Below are 22,513 nucleotides of genomic sequence, written 5' to 3' on the forward strand. Positions count from 1 at the left end.
AGTGGGCCATTGTTTTCTTATTTGTTGTGTTTTTGTTCTACCTTAAGTTATTTTCTAGTATTACATTTTGATTGATTATTGCATTGTAGGGTTTTGATTTGGTACGAAAGGCATTTCACTGTACTTGTGCATGTGACATAATTTTTTAAAACATTTTAGTCATTTAGCAGACGCTCTTATCCAGAGCGACTTACAGAATGCATACATTTCATACATTTTTTTCTCCGTACTGGTCCCCCGTGGGACCAACCCTGGCGTTGCAAACACCATGCTCTACCAACTGAGCCAAATAATTTACATTTGAAACTTGAAACTTGTACGGTTATAAATACCAGGATACACCTGCTCTGCTCAGAGAAAGTGGCTTCGTCTTCTGTATCGGAGATTTTGCTATTTACAACTACTGGATATTGTGTCATTTTGTTTGGTCAACAATGTGGACACCTACGATCGCTTTGCTTTTCATGTGTTCTCATTGTTTTGTGCGCAGCCTCGACTCCAGTTCAATCCGATCCTCTAAAGAAGCGGTGGATCTATTGGAACAGGTGAGAGCACCTGCAGTGGAGTGACCAGTGACGCTTAGGCTACGTTTTGCAGCTGTGTGGATTCAAGTTATTCAAGTGTCATTCAAGTGTCTCTTTTTTCAGATTGAATTAGGCCAATGCTTTTCTTCGTAATACAGGTGGACCCGCACAGTGGAACGGTGGGTGTACAGAATAATGTGAACACACGTCGCAGGGAAGATACATCTTCTACTCGCCATCACATCAGGCCATCTTGTCCTGATCAAGAATGCAATCCATCAACGGTGAGTGCTGTAGTGTGTGTGTGAGAGAGAGATAAGAACGAAGGGATCTGAGACAGTTATCACTGGGTAGTCAAATTCATTCTTAAATAATAGAATATGTTTCTGAACACTTCTACATAAATATGGATACTACCATGATTACGGGTAGTCCTGAATGAATCGTGAGTAATGATAAGTGAGCAAGTTACAGAGGCATAAATATCATACCACCCCAAAAAAGGATAACTCACAAGCTTGATGTAATAGTTGAAAGCTAGTAATATGGGACCAAATACTATCTTTTGAATACTGCAATACACAAAGGTGAATTTGTCCCTATACTTTTGGTACCCTAAAATGAATATGTACAAAAACAATTTGGAATTTCTAAATGGTTCACCAGATATGGATGAAAATACCCTCAAATGAAAGCTGACAGTCTGCACTTTAACATCATAACTATTGTATCATTTCAAAAGGGCTGGAGCACAGAGCCACAACAACAAAACATTTCAATAGCTAGTTTTCCTTCCAAGCTTTTTATGCGAGTAAAGAACATGTCAAATATAACATGTGATGACATGCCTGATGGAAAAATAACATTTACGCTAGACAATGAGTCTTTTTTGTGTCAGTGAAATAAATTATGCCAGAAATGTTTGTGGAAATGATTTTATATGCAAATATTGATATAATAAACATCATGTCGAAGTAAACTTGGAGACACATGATGACATGTGGTCCTCCCACTACGACTCGTCGGGGAAGTATGCAGTTTATTAGGCTACAGATGAAAAGTTATGATGAAATTCACAGGGTGGTGAAAGTGCAAGGTGATGAGCTTGATGCTCTATTCCAATAAATAACAAGGGTGTTATTCTGGTGCCATTTTTTCTTCTATATATTTTTTTATAAGCTATATTTAATTAGGCAAGTCAGTTAAGAACAAATTCTTATTTACAATGACGGCCTAATAACAGTGGGTTAACTGCCTTGTTCAAGGGCAAAACAACAGATTTGACCTTGTCAGCTCAAGGATACAGTCAGGTAACCTTTCGGTTACTGGCACAACGCTCTAACCACTGGGCTACCTGCTGCCCCATGATGATCATTGATGCTTGGCTGCCATTCGACAAATAAAACGAATCAGCTCTTTTGTCCATAATAATCTCATCATGTAGTCTATACGTGTATCTGCGCGCTGTTGGCTAGAGCGCACGTGCCAATACCAGAGTTGGCAGACTCGCTATATGACATCATTTTTTTGTGAGGAAACCATCAGTAGAGTTGAAGATGCAATGGAAACCCCTTTAACTTGTATTTTTAATTCGGTACATGGGATTTTAACCGCAAAAGGTATTTATATGTGCACTACGTCATCACGCACAGCATTTTAGCAGGATCAAGTCAATTTGATGGGAGAACATCTCTGGAAGGAAAATTAGCATATTGTTTTTATGCAGATTTTAGAATATTCACATGAAAATCTGTCACCAATTGGATGGAAACCTAGCTACTGTCCTAATACTTTTGGAGCTCACTGTTTATCGTGTGACCTTGTGCCAAATTACCTCTTAATTAATAACAGAAAGCAGCAATCTGCAGTTGAAAGAGAAATGTAACTACTCTCAAATTCATAGACAAAGCTATATGCAAATACTGACATCCATGAGATGAAAATTCTCTCTCTCTCTCTCTCTCTCTCTCTCTCTCTCTCTCTCTCTCTCTCTCTCTCTCTCTCTCTCTCACTCTCACTCTCACTCTCACTCATATATATATTTAGTTATTTACCTCTTTTGCTCCCCAATTCCGTGGAAACCAATTGGTAGTTACAGTCTTGTCCCATCACTGCAACTCCCGTACGGACTCGGGAGAGGCGAAGATCAAGAGCCATGCATCCTCCAAAACACGACCCCGCCAAGCCGCAATGCTTCTTGACACACTGCCCACTTAACACCGAAGCCAGCCCACCAATGTGTCAGAGGAAACGCCGAAGTCAGCGTTTATGCGCCCAGCCACCACAAGGAGTCGCTAGAGCGCGATGGGACAAGGACATCCCAGCCGGCCAAACCCTCCCCTATCTCGGACGACGCTGGGTCAATTGTGCGCCGCCTCATGGGTCTCCTGGTTGCGGCTGGTTGCAACACAGCCTGGGATTGAACCTGGATCTGTAGGGACACCTCTAGCACTGCTATGCAGTGCCTTAGACCGCTGCGCCAAATTTATAGTTTTAACCATGTTGAGGCTTCACAGTGTTTGTTTACAATTACATTGTTTACAAACAATAGAATAAATGAAACAAGCTTACAGGTTGGGTTCTGATGGGGTATGACAGTTGAACTAAATTCAGGACGCATTTATGTTATATTCTTCTAGCACAGGAGGTTGGTGGCACCTTAATTGGGGAAGACGGGTTTGTGGTAATGGCTTGAGTGGAATTAGTGGAATGTATCTAACACATGGTTTCTATATGTTTGATGCCATTCCCTTAGCGCCGTTCCAGGTATTATTATGAGCCGTCCTCCCCTCAGCAATCTCCACTGTCTTCAAGAATAAATGATTATTTCATGAATTCAAAAGACCAAAATGTACCAATCACAGATTGCCCTTTTAAACTGAAATGCTAACATTACATACTTTAATTTTGCTGCTGACTGTCATGTGTAAGTGGTAATGTAGTTCCTATATCTACACAGAGAAATACCTGCAATGGATCTCAGAAAAATAACCAGAGTAAAGAAAAACTTGCTCATGATGATGACGACAACATAAGGAAAGGTAAGAAAGCTTGAAAAAGGATAGCCTGGTCCCAAACTGTGTGTGCTGCCTCCAACTCTTGCAGCTCTGCATATCTGAGTGTGGTATTAACTGTCCTGTTCCCTCTCCAGTTGCAGAGATGGCCACATGCATGCGCTCTGGAGACTGTGAGGCAGGACTGTGCTGCGTCCGCTATTTAAAAGGGAAAAGATGTCAACGCATCCCAAAGGAGGGAGAGACCTGCTTCCTGCGAGGAGGACGCTCTAAACTGCGGAGAAATCTTGACCGCTGCGACTGTGCACTCGGGCTAACCTGTCGTGCCCAGGCTGAAAGCCCCAAAAACCAAGGAGTTTGTCTACCCAAACCGAGAGAGAACACGAGGAGTGCTAGACACTCAGGCAAGAGGCGTAATGCCGAGAGAAGATGTGGATGACTTAAGCCTTTCTTTCGCTCAAAACTTTTGACTCAATAAACTACTTTTGTGCCATTCTTTGTTTAAAATGTTATAGGCTAAATGCATGTTAGGCTTTTGTAAATGTATATTTAATTCCATACAAGCTCCGGTGGTCTACTCTTTGTTTTTATTTGAGCCCCTCACCTAATCTTATTCATCTTTAAAAGACAAATCCGCACATTTCATAACTTCCTTGAGTTTAATGGAATCTGGTACCATCTCTCAAATGGTCCAGACCTCATCATCACAATGTCCACTTGTGCCATCTATTGGATGAAGATTACAAGCAACAAATTGACAATATTTGAAAAGGGTTTTGGGTTTTGTAGCCTGGAATCCACACTGACCGTTTCAATATTGTTTCATGTCATTGATTCAGTCTAGACCTGCTCCAAGAGGGACACTTGGGCCTAAATTGAAAATAGCCAGTCCAGTCAGTGACCGATCAGAATCTAAAAGTGGGGTTAGCACAAAACCCCATGTGGCAAAATGCTGCACTTTAATGGCCAGGTAGCACATAATGGGCCCTGTCAGATATTGATGTAGTTGGTGCTGTATTTTACCTAATATACATGAGTTCTAACTAGAAATAAATCTTTGTTAGTTTACAATTATACAACTTATGTTCTCGCATATAAAAACCACGAAGACTGCCGGAAAGGCCCGAACGCAAGATCGTAATTTCTATGACTCACACGGTGAAGAACATAACATTTTATAGCCTGTAGCCTACTGTTCATGGAGAGCTGGTGTGCATGAGTGGCACTTCACTTTTTAGTATGGAAAACAGCTGTGACATTATTGATCCTAAGATCAAAATGTTATTTGTGTAATGAAAATGAATAGTGAAATAAAAAATAAACTGCAATTTCCTCAAATGATTGTGATTGTGCTTTCAATATAACCTTCAATGGTACAGCTATAAGATAGCTTTGGAAAATCATATTTATTTTTATCAAATTGGATGATATTTGGATGAAACCAGTTGAAAGTAGGTTGACTCAAGTATAAAATAATTACAGTAGTTAGCACATTGATAAAGTTTGATCATAAAGTTGCAGGTCCTCTCTCCCCTAGCTGAGGAACGCTCAACTCTGTTCCCTTATTTCAAGGTGGAGTTGAGTTTTGATAACTGGTCGTGGGATTTGCAAGTAACAGCATTGAGCCACCATCAGTTGATTCTTCTAAAAATGTAAATTCTCAAAACGCTGGGTGCTGAAATTCATACTACATAAGGTGAGATTAAATTGGGTCCGTGCTCTCCGGAATCCTTGTGTCGTCCCTACCCTAAACCCTTCGCCTTACCCTAATCTTAACACTAACCATAACCCTAACCATAACCAATGAAAATGTCAACTTCAATGGGGTAGGGGCGTCCCAACGATCCCGGATAGCACGGAGCCAATTGAATCTCAGTTTACATAGTACGAGCAAAAAGTCAGGTCTTGTATTTGCTAAAAGTTTTTATTAAAAGTATGAATTTCAGCACCCTGCGGAAGGACCGTAGTTGTACAAGACAAACATAGGTACCGGTAAGCGTTTTCAACACTGATGGCTCAATGTTGCTAGCAAATCCCGCGACACGTTATCAAAACTCAACTCCGCCTCAATGTAAGAGAACAAAGTTTAGCGTTAATCAGCTATCGCCCAGTGTGATGCCGTGTTCACATGCTAGCCCGAACCTGGAAACTCTGAAATTTCTGACTTGTTAACTGGTTGTAGTTACACACATGGCATGTTCAACCAGTTAGCAAATCTGAAATGTCTGAGTTTCTTTGTTCCGACTAACACGTGAACACGGCATCAAACACTGGGATTCAGGAAGCAGGAGATACCAAGGATTTACTTCTGGCTTTATGCAACGTCACATGAAGCCGAAAATGTTATGCACCAATGGTTGTGTCTTATCATCTTAACTAATTGAAATATGTACCGCCTTAAAACCGTCATCATGTACACCTATGCCTTTGTTTATAAAACGCAACTAGCTTCTAGAGCAGGGGTGTCAAACGTCCGGCCCGCGGGCCGGATCAGGCCCGCAAAGGGGTTTAATCCGGCCCGCGAGATGGTTTTGTAAAGTATAAAAATGAGCTGCAATTTTTCAATAAAAGAAACTGCTGTTCCAATTGCGTCCACTGGATGGCGCAATAGCAATTGTGTTAAGCAAGCAAACCGTTTATAACGGAGCAGAGCAAGTAGGTCAAGCAAGTGCAGCCAGTCCAGATGAGCTACTTTGTTTTGCCCGCGATATTTATTACGGCTTCTACTTTTAACATTTTGTGCTTTGGCACCATCATTGCCCCAATATGTCTCTGTCAAAAAAGAGAAAAGTGGACGCAGAGTGCAGAGTGTTCCAAGAAAAATGGTCATCCTCCTATTTATTTACGGAATTGAATGGGAAAGCTGTATGTTTGGTGTGTTCACAGCATGTTGCAGTGCTGAAAGAGTATAACCTTCGTCGCCACTATGTGAGTCTTCATGCCGACAAATATGACAACTTTCAAGGACAGCAGAGAAGAGAGAAGGTGAATGAACTGTTGGCGGGTCTGAAGAAACAGCAGTCTGTGTTTACTCACAGCCGAGACATCAGTGACGCTGCAGTGAAAGCTAGCTACCTCATTGCTAATGAAATCGCAGTGGCTTCAAAACCATTTAGTGAGGGTGAATTTGTAAAAACATGCATGATGAAGGCAGCGGAGATTGTGTGCCCTGAAAAGCGCCAGGCTTTTGCAAATATCAGCCTGACAAGAAACACAGTTGCAGACAGGATTTCCGATCTTTCAGTGGATTTGGACAGCCAGTTGAAGCAAAAAGTAAAGTCATTTATTGGGTTTTCAGTTGCAATTGATGAAAGTACGGACATTACAGATGTTGCACAACTGGCCATTTTCATCCGCGGAGTTGATGACACATTGACCATCACCGAGGAGTTCGTGGAGTTGGTGCCGATGACAGATACAACGACAGCAGCTGATATTTTCACCGCACTCGTCGGCGCGCTGGACAGGGTCGGAGTGGACTGGTCCCGCGCTGTCAGCCTGGCTACAGATGGTGCGCCCTCAATGATCGGGAAAAAAGCAGGCGTTGTGACAAAGTTCAGAGAGAAAGTGCAATCTGCAAATGGAGGACGTGATTTTTGGACTTTTCACTGTATTTTGCACCAGGAGGCTTTGTGTTGCAAGTCATTAAAGATGGATAACGTCATGAAGGTGGTCATCCAAACTGTTAATTTCATCCGATCCAGAAGCCTGAATCACCGTCAGTTTGACAGCCTTCTCAGAGAGAAAGACCACATCCATGGCCTGCCATACCACACTGAGGTAAGATGGTTAAGCCGAGGTGCTGTGCTTAGGCGTTTCTTTGATTTACGAGAAGAAATTGAACAGTTCATGGAAGAAAAGGGCAAACCAGTGTTAGAATTTCATTCCGCAGAATGGATGCAGGACCTTGCATTTATGGTGGATGTTACAGAGCACCTGAATAACTTGAACAAACAGCTGCAAGGGCGCAACAAAGTCGTCACGCAGTATTATGACAGCATACGTTCTTTCAAGTTGAAGCTGTCATTGTGGGAGACGCAACTCGCCGGTGGTGATGCAGCTCACTTCCCCTGTCTGAAAAATGTGTGCGCGACCCAACATGTGGCAGACATGAAGCGGTTCAAAGATAAAATAACGGCACTGTTACGGGAGTTTGAGCAACGCTTTCAGATTTTTGGTGAACTGGAGAAAGACTTCAACGTTTTTTGCTCGCCATTCACCGTGAATCCCTCTGATCTGCCCGTCAGCATCCAACTTGAAATAATAGACTTGCAGTGTGACTCGGATATGAAGGGCAAATTTGCCGCAGCTGGCTTGGACACATTTTATCAGAATCTCTTGCCAGGTTACCCCAACTTGACAGCCCTCGCTGCAAAACTGTTGTGCATGTTTGGAACCACATATCTTTGTGAGCAAGTTTTCTCTGTAATGAGCATAAATAAAACAAAGCTGCGCTCAAGGCTCACGCACAAGCACTTGAATCACATCCTGAAGTTGGCTGCCACTCAGGATGTGACGCCTGATATTGATGCGCTGGTGAAAGCTAAAAGATGCCAGGTATCAGGAGTCAAATAAACTATGCAACCCCACTTAAAGTGCTGCATGAGACACCCTGATATAGTTCTGTGATCTGTGATATACTTTTGTGAATCACTGAGGCATTGTGTGTTTGTGTGTTCTTTTTCTTTAGAATTTTCAAATAAACTTGAGGTGTTTTATGATTAATAGTGATGTTGTGCTTGTACTATTGTGGACACACTGTCCTCAGGCTCCAGCTTTATGTTTTATGTTGATCGTATTAAAACAAAGAAAACAATCTGAAGTTGTTGTTTTTAAGTTATATATACCATGATTTTACCGGTCCGGCCCACTTGGGAATAGATTTTCCTTCATGTGGCCCCTGAGCTAAAATGAGTTTGACACCCCTGTTCTAGAGAGAAGCAGGTTGAGGTTTCCATGGTTAGAGTAGTGCAGAAGTTGTCATAAGCTGTGAAGTGAAGAAAGTAGAGGAAGATGGGTCAAGGGGGAGGGATGCTGAGAGGAGTGGTGTGCGTAGAAGATCTGTACCAGTACAGAGGGATAGGGCAACAAGTGAAATATGTTTCAGTGAGATTGGATTTGTAGCATTTATACCAATGGGGCGGTCTGCATATTTGTAAACATTTGTAAACAACAGCTGGTGTACGAAATCTAAGAAAGTCTCTAGATTTTGCTCGCCTGAAGTAGAATATCTTATGATAAGAGACTTTAATGCAGGGAAACTTACATCAGTTTTACTTAATCTATATAAACATGTTATAATACAGAATTGTACAGCACAGACAGTAATGGCACTTAAGTCATCTAGCAAAAGAGGTTAGCTTTAGATGGCTATTTCATTTATTTCTATACAGATAATGTTTTTGCACCAATAATGTTTTTTTTCCTAAACAGGTTAAATGCAAAAGTTAAATGTAAAGCCAACTCCAAGATGGCATAGCAGTCAGACATCCTTTGTACTCGTCTTGTCATGTCCCGTGTATATATATTTACATATTTTCTTCGCATATCTTTTTATATATTTTTTTTCTTCTAAAAACTCAAGGCTCTGATCAGGCCCTACACCCAAACAAGGGCACTGCGTTCATCCACCTCTGGCCTGCTCGCCTCCCTACCTCTGAGGAAGCACAGTTCCCGCTCAGCCCAGTCAAAACTGTTCGCTGCTCTGGCACCCCAATGGTGGAACAAGCTCCCTCACGACGCCAGGACAGCGGAGTCAATCACCACCTTCCGGAGACACCTGAAACCCCACCTCTTTAAGGAATACCTGGGATAGGATAAAGTAATCCTTCTAACCCCCCCCCCTTAAAAGATTTAGATGCACTATTGTAAAGTGGTTGTTCCACTGGATATCATAAGGTGAATGCACCAATTTGTAAGTCGCTCTGGATAAGAGCGTCTGCTAAATGACTTAAATGTAAATGTAAATGTAACTTCAAAACACTCTCCTGCAACCCACCTCACCAATGAAAAAAAAAGTATTATTCACCTCAAATCTGAAATCCACAATAGAAGCTAGCCAGAAGTTAGCCAGTTCACTGGCTAACGTTAGTATTCAGCTAACCACGGTTGGCGGTCATCAGCTATCCTTTAGCTCGAAAAGCTATCAACACTTTTGTACAACGCGACTCAGACCAGAGCATACCGGACCTATTTTCTCTCCATATCCCCGGATTTCTACCACAAGCTCTGGAAATTTACACCTGGATCTTGCAGCTAGCTAGCTGCTATCCAAGTGTTTATTGGCTAACGTCGGTCCCGGAGCAAACATCAATTATTCCGGAGCTAGCCAGCTGAAGATTTCCATCAGCCACTCCTGGGCTACAATCACCTATCTGGACCCGTTTTACTGCCGATGCGGAGCCCCACCGGGCCTTCACGACTGGACTACCGAAGTTATCTGCCCGAGGGAGTTATCCAATTGGCCCCTCCGTTGCGTCGTAACCTGAACGACCATCTGCGGCCCGCTAATTGTTAGCTGTCTTATCGGCTGCTATCTGAATAGGTCTATCGGACAATTTTCTTGGGCTACTATAACTATAACTATTTTGCCAATTGAATTGGTCCCCTCTACCACACGGAACCCCACTAATCTACCGACGGAAACGCACGTGGTGGCAAAAAACAGTCCATCTTCTGCTAGCTTGCTACCCATGGCCCGGAATCGCCGTGACCCCAACCAACCTCACTACTCACTGGACCCTTATGATCACTTGGCTAAGCATGCCTCTCCTTAATGTCAATATGCCTTGTCCATTGCTGTTCTGGTTAGTGTTTATTGGCTTATTTCACTGTAGAGCCTCTAGCCCTGCTCATTATACCTTATCCAACCTTTCAGTTCCACCACCCACACATGCGATGACATCACCTGGTTTCAATGATGTTTCTAGAGACAATATCTCTCTCATCATCACTCAATGTCTAGGTTTACCTCCACTGTATTCACATCCTACCATACCTTTGTCTACACATGCGATGACATCACCTGGTTTCAATGATGTTTCTAGAGACAATATCTCTCTATTCATCACTCAATGTCTAGGTTTACCTCCACTGTATTCACATCCTACCATACCTTTGTCTGTACATTATACCTTGAAGCTATTTTATCGCCCACAGAAACCTGCTCCTTTTACTCTCTGTTCCGGATATCCTAGGCGACCAATTCTCATAGCTTTTAGCCGTACCCTTATCCTACTCCTCCTCTGTTCCTCTGGCGATGTAGAGGTGAATCCAGGCCCTGCAGTGCCAAGCTCCACTCCTATTCCCCAGGTGCTCTCTTTTGATGACTTCTGTAACCGTAATAGCCTTGGTTTCATGCATGTTAACATTAGAAGCCTCCTCCCTAAGTTTGTTTTATTCACTGCTTTAGCACACTCTGCCAACCCGGATGTCCTAGCCATGTCTGAATCGTGGCTTAGAAAGACCACCAAAAGCTCTGAAATCTCCCTCCCTAACTACAACATTTTCAGTCAAGATAAAACGGCCAAAGGGGGCGGTGTTGCAATCTACTGCAGAGATAGCCTGCAGAGTTCTGTCCTACTATCCAGGTCTGTACCCAAACAATTTGAACTTCTACTTTTAAAAATCCACCTCTCTAAAAACAAGTCTCTCACCGTTGCCGCCTGCTATAGACCACCCTCTGCCCCCAGCAGTGCTCTGGACACCATATGTGAACTGATTGCCCCCCCATCTATCTTCAGAGCTCGTGCTGCTAGGTGACCTAAACAGGGACATGCTTAACACCCCAGCCATCCTACAATCTAAGCTTGATGCCCTCAATCTCACACAAATTAACAATGAACCTACCAGGTACCACCCCAAAGCCGTAAACACGGGCACCCTCATAGATATCATCCTAACCAACTTGCCCTCTAAATACACCTCTGCTGTTTTCAACCAAGATCTCAGCGATCACTGCCTCATTGCCTGCATCCGTAATGGGTCAGCGGTCAAATGACCTCCACTCATCACTGTCAAACGCTCCATGAAACACTTCAGCGAGCAGGCCTTTCTATATCCTGGAAGGATATTGACCGCATCCCGTCAGAAGAGGATGCCTGGTTATTTTTTTAAATGCCTTCCTCACCATCTTAAATAAGCATTCCCCATTCAAGAAATTTAGAAGCAGGAACAGATATAGCCCTTGGTTCTCTCCAGACCTGACTGCCCTTAACCAACACAAAAACATCCTGTGGCGTTCTGCATTAGCATCAAACAGCCCCCGTGATATGCAACTTTTCAGGGAAGTTAGAAACCAATATACACAGGCAATTAGAAAAGCCAAGGCTAGATTTTTCAAGCAGAAATTTGCTTCCTGCAACACAAACTCAAAAAAGTTCTGGGACACTGTAAAGTCCATAGAGAATAAGAGCACCTCCTCCCAGCTGCCCAGTGCACTGAGGATAGGAAACTCTGTCACCACTGATAAATCCACTATAATTGAGAATTTCAATAAGCATTTTTCTACGGCTGGCCATGCTTTCCACCTGTCTACCCCTAGCCCGGTCAACAGCACTGCACCCCCCACAGCAACTTGCCCAAGCCTTCCCCATTTCTCCTTCTCCCAAATCCAGTCAGCTGATGTTCTGAAAGAGCTATAAAATCTGGACCCCTACAAATCAGCCGGGCTAGACAATCTGGAACCTTTCTTTCTAAAATTATCTGCCGAAATTGTTTCAACCCCTATTACTAGGCTGTTCAACCTCTCTTTTGTGTCGTCTGAGATTCCCAAAGATTGGAAAGCAGCTGCAGTCATCCCCCTCTTCAAAGGGGGGACACTCTTGACCCAAACTGCTACAGACCTATATCTATCCTACCCTGCCTTTCTAAGGTCTTCGACAGCCAAGTCAACAAACAGATTACCGACCATTTCAAATCCCACCGCACCTTCTCCGCTATGCAATCTGGTTTCAGAGCTGGTCATGGGTGCACCTCAGCCACTTACAAGGTCCTAAACGATATCTTAACCGCCATCGATAACAGACAATACTGTGCACCCGTATTCATTGACCTGGCCAAGGCTTTAGACTCTGTCAATCACCACATCCTCATCGGCTGACTCAATAGCCTTGGTTTCTCAAATTATTGCCTCGCCTGGTTCACCAACTACTTCTCTGATGGAGTTCAGTGTGTCAAATCGGAGGGCCTGTTGTCCGGACCTCTGGCACTCTCTATGGGGGTGCCACAGGGTTCAATTCTTGGGCCGACTCTCTTCTCTGTATACATCAATGATGTCGTCTTGCTGCTGGTGAGTCTCTGATCCACCTCTACGCAGACGACACCATTCTGTATACTTCTGGCCCTTCTTTGGACACTGTATTAACAACCCTCCAGACGAGCTTCAATGCCATATAACTCTCCTTCCGTGGCCTCCAACTGCTCTTAAATACAAGTAAAACTAAATGCATGCTCTTCAACCGATCACCGCCTGCACCTGCCCTCCTGTCCAGCATCAGTACTCTGGACAGTTCTGACTTAGAATATGTGGACAACTACAAATACCTAGGTGTTTGGTTAGACTGTAAACTCTCCTTCCAGACTCGCATCAAACATCTCCAATCCAAAGTTAAATCTACAATTGGCTTCCTATTTTGCAACAAAGCATCCTTCACTCATGCTGCCAAACATACCCTTGTAAAACTGACCATCCTACTGATCCTTGACTTCGGCGATGCCATTTAGAGCCTCCAATACCCTACTCAATAAATTGGATGCAGTCTATCGCAGTACCATCCGTTTTGTCACCAAAGCCCCATATACTACCCACCACTGCGACCTGTATGCTCTCGTTGGCTGGCCCTCGCTTCATACTCGTCTCCAAACCCACTGGCTCCAGGTCATCTACAAGACACTGCTAGGTAAAGTCCCCCCTTAGCTCAGCTCGCTGGTCATCACAGCAGCACCCACCATAGAAGCACGCGCTCCAGCAGGTATATCTCTCTGGTCACCCCCAAAGCCAAGTTCTCCTTCGGCTGCCTCTCCTTCCAGTTCTCTGCTGCCAATGACTGGAACGAACTACAAAAATCTCTGAAACTGGAAACACTTATCTCCCTCACTAGCTATAAGCACCAGCTGTCAGAGCAGCTCACAGATTACTGCACCTGTACATAGCTCATCTATAATTTAGCCCAAACAACTACCTCTTCCACTACTGCATTTATTTATTTTGCTCCTTTGCACCCCATTATTTCTATTTCTACTTTGCATTTTCTTCCACTACAAATCTACCATTCCAGTGTTTTACTTGCTATATTGTATTTACTTCGCCACCATGGCCTTTTTTTGCCTTTACCTCCCTTATTTCACCTTATTTGCGCACATTGTATATAGACTTATTTTTCTACTGTATTATTGACTGTATGTTTGTTTTACTCCATGTGTAACTCTGTGTTGTTGTATGTTGTCGAACTGCTTTGCTTTATCTTGGCCAGGTCGCAATTGTACATGAGAACTTGTTCTCAACCTGCCTACCTGGTTAAATAAAGGTGAAATAAAAAATAAAATAAAAACATAAAAATGCGCAAACAGAGGGAAAGAAATTCTAGATCACCTGTACTGCACACACAGAGACGCGAACAAAGCTCTCCCTCGCCCTCCATTTGACGACAATTCTATCCTCCTGATTCCTGCTTACAAGTAAAAATTAAATCACAAGCACCAGTGACTCGTCTATTGAAAAGTGGTCAGATGAAGCAGATGCTAAATTACAGGACTGTTTTGCTATCACAGACTGGAACATGTTCCGGGATTCTTCAGATTGAATTGAGGAATACACCACATCAGTCACTGGCTTTATCAATAAGTGCATCGAGGACGTCGTCCCCACAGTGACTGTACGTACATACCCCAACCAGAGACCATGGATTACAGGCAACATTCGCACTGAGCTAAAAGGTAGAGCTGCCGCTTTCAAGGTACAGGATCTAACCCGGAAGCTTATGAGAAATCCCGCTATGCCCTCCGACGAACCATCAAACAGGCAAAGCACCAAATCTGGGCTAAGATGGAATCGTACTACACAGGCTCCGACGCTCATCTTATGTGGCTGGGCTTGCAAACTATTACCGACTACAAAGGGAAGCACAGCCGTGAGCTGCCTAGTGACACAAACCTACCAGACGAGCTAAATCACTTCTATGCTCGCTTCGAGGCAAGCAACACTGAGGCATGCATGACAGCATCAGCTGTTCCGGATGACTGTGTGATCTCGCTCTCTGTAGCCGACGTGAGTAAGACCTTTAAACAGGTCAACATTCACACGGCCGCGGGGCCAGACGGATTACCAGGACGTCTGCACCGGGCATGTGCTGACCAACTGGCAGCTGTCTTCACTGACATTTTCAACATGTCCCTGATTGAGTCTGTAATACCAACATGTTTCAAGCAGACCACCATAGTCCATGTGCCCAAGAACACTAAGGCAACCTGCCTAAATGACAACAGACCTTTAGCACTCGCTTTGAAAGGCTGGTCATGGCTCACATCAACACCATTATCCCAGAAACCCTAGACCCATTCAATTTGCATACCGCATCAAACAGATCCACAGATGATGCAATCTCTATTGCACTCAACATTGCCCTTTCCCACCTGGACAAAAGGAACACCTACATGAGAATGCTATTCAATGACTACAGCTCAGCGTTCAACACCATAGTACTCTCAAAGCTCATCACTAAGCTAAGGACCCTGGGACTAAACACTTCCCTCTGCAACTGGATCCTGGACTTCCTGACGGGCCGCCCCCAGGTGGTGAGGGTAGGTAGCAACACATCTGCCACGCTGATCCTTAACACTGGAGCCCCTCGGGGGTGCATGCTCAGTCCCCTCCTGTACTCCCTGTTCACCCACGACTGTGTTGCTAGGCACGACTTCAACACCATCATTAAGTTTGCAGATGACACAACAGTGGTAGGCCTGATCACCGACAATGACGAGACAGCCTATAGGGAGGAGGTCAGAGACCTGGCCGGGTGGTGCAAGAATAACAACCTATCCCTCAACGTAACCAAGACTAAGGAGATGATTGTGGACTACAGGAAAAGGAGGACCGAGCACGCCCCCATTCTCATTGATGGGGCTGTAGTGGAGCAGGTTGAGAGCTTCAAGTTCATTGGTGTCCACATCACCAAGAAACTAGAATGGTCCAAACACACCAAGACAGTCGTGAACAGGGCACGACAAAGCCTATTCCCCCTCAAGAAACAAAAAAATTGGGCATGGGTCCTCAGATCCTCAAAAGGTTCTACAGCTGCAATGTTGAGAGCATCCTGACTGGTTGCATCACTGCCTGATACGGCAACTGCTCGGTCTCTGACCGCAAGGCACTGCAGAGGGTAGTGCGTACGGCCCAGTGCATAACTGGGGCTAAGTTGCCTGCCATCCAGGACCTCTACACCAGGCGGTGTCAGAGGAAGGCCCTAAAAATGGTCAAAAACCCCAGCCACCCTAGTCATACCCTGTTCTCTCTACTATCGCATGGCAAGCGGTACCGGAGCGCCAAGTCTAGGACCAAAAGGCTTCTCAACAGCTTTTACCCCCAGGCTATAAGACTCCTGAACAGGTAATCAAATGGCTACCCGGACTATTTGCATTGTGTGCCCCCAACCCCTCTTCTACTCTGCTGCTACTCTCTGTTTATCATATACAGTGATGGAAAAAAGTATTTGATCCCCTGCTGATTTTGTATGTTTGCCCACTGACAAAGAAATGATGAGTCAATCATTTTAATGGTAGGTTTATTTGAACAGTGAGAGACAGAATAACAACAAAAAAATCCTGAAAAACGCATGTCAAAAATGTTATAAATTGATTTGCATTTTAATGAGGGAAATAAGTATTTGACCCCCTCTCAATCAGAAAGATTTCTGGCTCCCAGTTGTCTTTTATACAGGTAACGAGCTAAGATCAGGAGCACACTCTTAAAGGGAGTGCTCCTAATCTCAGCTTGTTACCTGTATAAAAGACACCTGTCCACAGAAGCAATGAATCAATCAGATTCCAAATTCTCCACCATTGCCAAGACCAAAGAGCTCTCCAAGGTTGTCAGGGACAAGATTGTAGACCTACACAAGGCTGGAATGGGCTACAAGACCATCGCCAAGCAGCTTGGTGAGAAGGTGACAACAGTTGGTGCGATTATTCGCAAATTGAAGAAACACAAAAGAACTGTCAATCTCCCTCGGCCTGGGGCTCTATGGAAAATCTCACCTCGTGGAGTTGCAATGATCATGAGAACGGTGAGGAATCAGCCTAGAACTATACGGGAGGATCTTGTCAATGATCTCAAGGCAGCTGGGACCATAGTCACCAAGAAAACAATTGGTAACACACTATGCCGTAAAGGACTGAAATCCTGCAGCGCCCGCAAGGTCCCCCTGCTCAAGAAAGCACATATACATGCCTGTCTAAAGTTTGCCAATGAACATCTGAATGATTCAGAGGACAACTGGTTGAAAGTGTTGTCGTGAGATGAGACCAAAATTAAAGCCAAGGTAACTTATGACCTGTGGTCCCTATCCAACCCTGCCTATAATAAGTAGCCTTATACCTGTAGCTACAGTATGTTGTATATTAATTATATAGCATGCCTATGTGAAACAGCTCTCAGCATATATTTAGGATGGTACACACTATTCAACCATGGTCCTGTAGAGCCATGGGGAAAGCAGGTTTGAGGGTCAAGCCCTCCAGTGTGTTAGTCCTCATAGTGTTAGCTGGGACAAAAGCCTGCACACCCTGTGGCTCTCCAGGAACAGGGTTGCTGACCAATGCCCTACATGCCATGACAGGTCAGGAATGCCTGATCCCTACTAACCATAGTATAAGCAGGCCTATTATACTTTAGCAGAGATGGTCTCTTGTTATTGTGGTGTTGGCCTTAAGACTACTCAAACACCCATAAAAACAGTCTTTATTTGGACCTGGGCTCAGAGCCCAGAGTCTTGGTCCATTGGCACTAATCCCTGAAACCCAAATCAACCCCTAGGCCCTGGGAACTTGTGTGGATCTGGAAGTATTGGATAGGTGTAAGCAATACAGATGAAGTCGGAAGTTTACATACACTTTAGCCAAATATATTTAAACTCAGTTTATCCACAATTCCTGACATTTAAACCTAGTAAAAATTCCCTGTCTTGGATCAGCACTTTATTTAAAAAATTAGAAATGTTAGAATAATAGAGGAGATAATTATTTCTTTCAGCTTTTATTTCTTTCATCACATACCCTGTGGGTCAGAAGTTTACATACAGTCAATTAGTATTTGGTAGCATTGCCTTTAAATTGTTTAACTTGGGTCAAACGTTTCAGATAGCCTTCCACAAGCTTCCCACAATAAGTTGGGTGAATTTTGGCCCATTCCTCCTGACAGAGCTGGTGCAACTGAGTCAGGTTTGTAGGCCTCCTTGCTCGCACACGCTTTTTCAGTTCTGCCCAAAAATGTTCCCTCCTGCAGCAAAGCACCCCACAACATGATGCTGCCACCCACGTGCTTCACGGTTGGGGTGGTGTTCTTCGGCTTGCAAGCCTCCCCTTTTTCCTCCAAACATAACGATGGTCATTATGGCCAAACAGTATTTTTGTTTCATCAGACCAGAGGACATTTCTCTGGTACGATCTTTGCCCCCATGTGCAGTTGCAAACCGTACTCTGGCTTTTTTATCGCGGTTTTGGAGGAGTGGCTTCTTCCTTGCTAAGCAGCCTTTCAGGTTGTCGATGTAGGACTCGTTTTACTGTGGCTATAGATACTTTTGTACCTATTTCCTCCAGCATCTTCACAAGGTCCTTTGCTGTTGTTGTGGGATTGATTTGCACTTTTCGCACCAAAGTACGTTCATCTCTAGGAGACAGAAAGCGTCTCCTTCCTGAACGGTATGACGGCTGCGTGATCCTATGGTGTTTATACTTGGGTACTATTGTTTGTACAGATGAACGTTGTACCTTCGGGCACTTGGAAATTGCTCCCAAGGATGAACCAGACTTGTGGAGGTCTACAATGTTTCTGAGGTCTTGGCTGATTTATTTTGATTTTTCCATGATGTCAAGCAAAGAGGCACTGAGTTTGAAGGTAGGCCTTGAAATACATCCACAGGTACACCTCCAATTGACTCAAATGATGTCAATTAGCCTATCAGAAGCTTCTAAAGCCATTACATTATTTTCTGGAATTTTCCAAGCTGTTTAAAGGCAGTGAATTATAAGTGAAATAAGTGAAATTCTCACCCATCATGTATTCTTGTGGTCTGCGTCGTCTGCGTCTAGCAAAAACGTAAACAAATCGTTAGTACTAATGAGAGTGGAGTTGCTGACTTCGGACGTCAACATGACCGGATATTCTTCTTCATCTTTCCAAGGTTGCCAATTCCATTACAAATTGACATAGCTAGAAGGAAGGGATCTCCCATCTGTCAAACTATCCTTAACCCTTTTCCTAACTTTAACCTAATTCTCCTATCCTGCTGCGTAAGTTCTCCGAACCTGCTACAAAACGTCAAATCGGACATTAATTTGACAAAAACTGTATGCTTTTGAGGTATGACCATTTAAAGGTAGACATAGAGAGCAATAGTAATACTGCATCTTGCCATCTTGATGTAATTAAATGTATCACTAGCCACTTTAAACAATGCCACTTTATATAATGTTTTCATACCCTACATTACTCATCTCATGTACAGTGGGGAGAACAAGTATTTGATACACTGCCGATTTTGCAGGTTTTCCTACTTACAAAGCATGTAGAGGTCTGTAATTTTTATCATAGGTACACTTCAACTGTGAGAGACAGAATCTAAAACAAAAATCCAGAAAATCACATTGTATGATTTTTAAGTAATTCATTTGCATTTGACCTTATTTTCTTAGTTTTTTCCCAAAACCCTATTCTTTACCCATTAATTTTAGCCATAAGAAGAAGAAAAAAACAGTTAAACCTGTAGCCAAAGACAGCCAACTTTTACTTCGGTACCCTTGGGCTACTACTCTCTTTGACAATTCAGCCACTGTGTTAACAGTCTTACAACTGTCACCTTTTAATTTTGTGCAACACATGATTCACTTAATAAAAGTGAATCTCAATATGTGGTCCAGGTGCCTTAGTTTTCACATCACGGTTTATGTCCAAATACGCTTCCAAAAAATTAAATGTTCGCTGTCACATTCATTTTGATAGACAATTTTATCGATTTACAGTGCATTCAGCAAGTATTCAGACCCGTTCTCTTTTTCCACATTTTGTTACATTAGTCTTAATCAAAAATGTATTAAATTAATTATTTTCATCAATCTATACACAATACTCCATAATGACAAAGCCTTCCCTGTAGCTCAGTTGGTAGAGCATGGTGTTTGCAACGCCAGGGTTGTGGGTTCGATTCCCACGGGGGGGCCAGCACAGAAATAAAATAAAAATAATAAATAAATGTATGAAATTGTATGAAATGTATGCATTCACTACTGTAAGTCGCTCTGGATAAGAGCGTCTGCTAAATTACTAAAATGAAGTGCAATGTTTGTGTTGCTTCACTGTTCCCTAAAACAGGTTTTTAGAAATTTTGCAAATGTATAAAAAATAAAACATTAAGTATTCAGGCCCTTTGCTATGAGACTCGAAATTGAGCTCAGGTGCATCCTGTTTCCACTGATCATCCTTGAGATATTTCTACAACTTGATTGGAGTCCACCTGTGGTAAATTCAATTGATGGGACATGATTTGGAAAGGCACACACCTGTCTATATAAGGTCCCACAGTTGACAGTGCATGTCAGAGCAAAAACCAAGCCATGAGGTCGAAGGAATTGTCCGTAGAGCTCTGAAAAAGGATTGTGTCGAGGTACAGATCTAGGGAAGGGTACCAAAAAATGCCTGCAGTATTGAAGGTCCCCAAGAACACAGTGGCCTCCATCATTCTTAAATGGAAGATGTTAGGAACCACTAAGACTCTTCCTAGAGCTGGCCGCCTGGCCAAACTGAGCAATCGGGGGAAAAGGGCCTTGGACATGGAGGTGACTAAGAACCCGATGGTCACTCTAATGGAGCTCTAGAGTTCCTCTGTGGAGATGGGAGAACCTTCCAGAAGGACCATCTCCGCAGCACTTCACCAATCAGGCGTTTATGGAAGAGTGGCCAAACAGAAGCCACTCCTCAGTGGCACAAAGGCCCGCTTGGAGTTTGCCAAAAGGCACCTAAAGACTCCCAGACCATGATAAACAAGATTCTCTGGTCTGATGAACTCTTTGCCCTGAATGCCAAGCGTCACATCTGGAGGAAACCTGGCACCATTCCTACTAATGTCTGAAGGCACTGTGTATACATAAAGGGATTATTGTCATTGTTACAGTATATACAGTAAATTATATTCTTACATTTCAAATAACAGGCTCTCCCACCATCTATAACCAGGTCTGCTTCTAGATGAACAGAATGGCTTGGAAAGCCAGACCTTTAGACATCATAGGCCTGTCCAGTACCTTGTTGATTTTTTCCCTATTTATAGTTTAGTTACAAAGTGGAATTTAAATTGATGTACACTCCGTAATGTTGCAGTGTCTTAAGTATGCATATACATTTTTCGAAACAGCACTCAAATCCCATAAAAAAAACAGGAGGTATTAGTCTCATGCTATAGTATATCGATTTGTATTCTTCCATTTTAAATAGCCTAACAGGCTCTCCCATCATCTCAATTTATCTGGTCTGCTTGATGAACAAAAATGTAGACCACAACATTATTATACTACCGCAACTCTGTACTCCCCACACACAATCCATGTTTGGCTGATGCTCTTTGTTTGCCATCATTGAAAATAATTATTTCGCTGCTTCCAGCATGTTTCAATGCCAGGCGTTGGTGAAGTGACAGGGGGTTGGGCTGGGCATGGGGCTAGGCACACAGGTTCTATTTAAAGACCATGCTATTCTTGTGTGTCTTTTCACATCCTGACATTGAGATACATAGCCACAATACTTATAAGGAGTTTATTTAATTTTTCGGTGGCGGCGAGAATTCCACTTTTCTGGATTAGTTAGCAACTATGGCACAGGTTGAGGTTCCAATCCATCAGGAAGTATTGGACCATATAGCTGACATACTGGACCCATTAAGCGACCAACTTCGACAACCAAATACTGCAGTAGACAATCTCTGCATGATGAACAAAAGACCACAACATGATTATAAAATGACTACCCAATCTCTGTACCCCACACACACAATCCATGTTTGGCAAGTGCTCTTTTCATTTACAATTTAATTCATCCATTTAATAAATAACACTAGCACATCAAATTATGTTACGATTGTTCACTAGCCTACTCCCGTATCGACACAGTAAATAATATTGTCTACGTGCCTTTGACAATATGTTATCAAGTCAGTAAAAAGTTATTATTTTCAAATAAACCAAATTTGCCTCAACACAGTAGGCCTAAATATTTCCTAATAATATCATAATTATCTGGTAAACAATTACATGTTAAGAGTTAATTTCCTGCAATTCTACACATTTTGCCATGGAGTGTAGAGAAAATGTTGCCGTGTTAAAGCAAGTTTGCTGCAATTTTATACATTTTGCCATGGGGTGGAGAGAAGATTTAGAAATGTAACTAACTTCATGCAATTCTACTCATTTTGCCATGGGGCGAAGAGAAATGTTTGCAGTTTTTAATACGTTATCAGAGTGAGAGTGGCCAACAAAATTAATGGAGGCTCCCTGGTCTGTAATTGGACCATGATTACTAAGTTTAGATAGTTGGCTAGACAATTTTACAATCTAAACAATTTTAGCTGACATGGACTTATTGAGTGACTACATCTGGGTGACTACACCTAGGGGACTGAGTGACTACATCTGAGTGACTACATCTGAGTGACTACATCTAGGGGACTACATCTAGGGGACTACATCTGGTTGGTGTGGTCATCTTTGATTTAG

The 22,513-nt window shown here is 43.1% G+C and overlaps 1 protein-coding gene across 1 annotated transcript; it reads left to right on the forward strand.

Moving 5' to 3' along the window:
• Positions 1-346: 346 nt before the first annotated feature.
• LOC115167662 (dickkopf-related protein 1) lies at positions 347-4,876 on the forward strand. The gene is made up of 4 exons (XM_029722278.1): positions 347-545; positions 683-808; positions 3,484-3,565; positions 3,676-4,876. Exons 1-4 carry the CDS (start codon positions 435-437, stop codon positions 3,975-3,977), a joined length of 621 nt encoding a protein of 206 aa, XP_029578138.1. The 5' UTR covers positions 347-434; the 3' UTR covers positions 3,978-4,876.
• Positions 4,877-22,513: the final 17,637 nt, after the last annotated feature.

The sequence above is a fragment of the Salmo trutta genome, chromosome 29 (assembly GCF_901001165.1).
Source record: "Salmo trutta chromosome 29, fSalTru1.1, whole genome shotgun sequence".
Classification (NCBI taxonomy): domain Eukaryota; kingdom Metazoa; phylum Chordata; class Actinopteri; order Salmoniformes; family Salmonidae; genus Salmo; species Salmo trutta.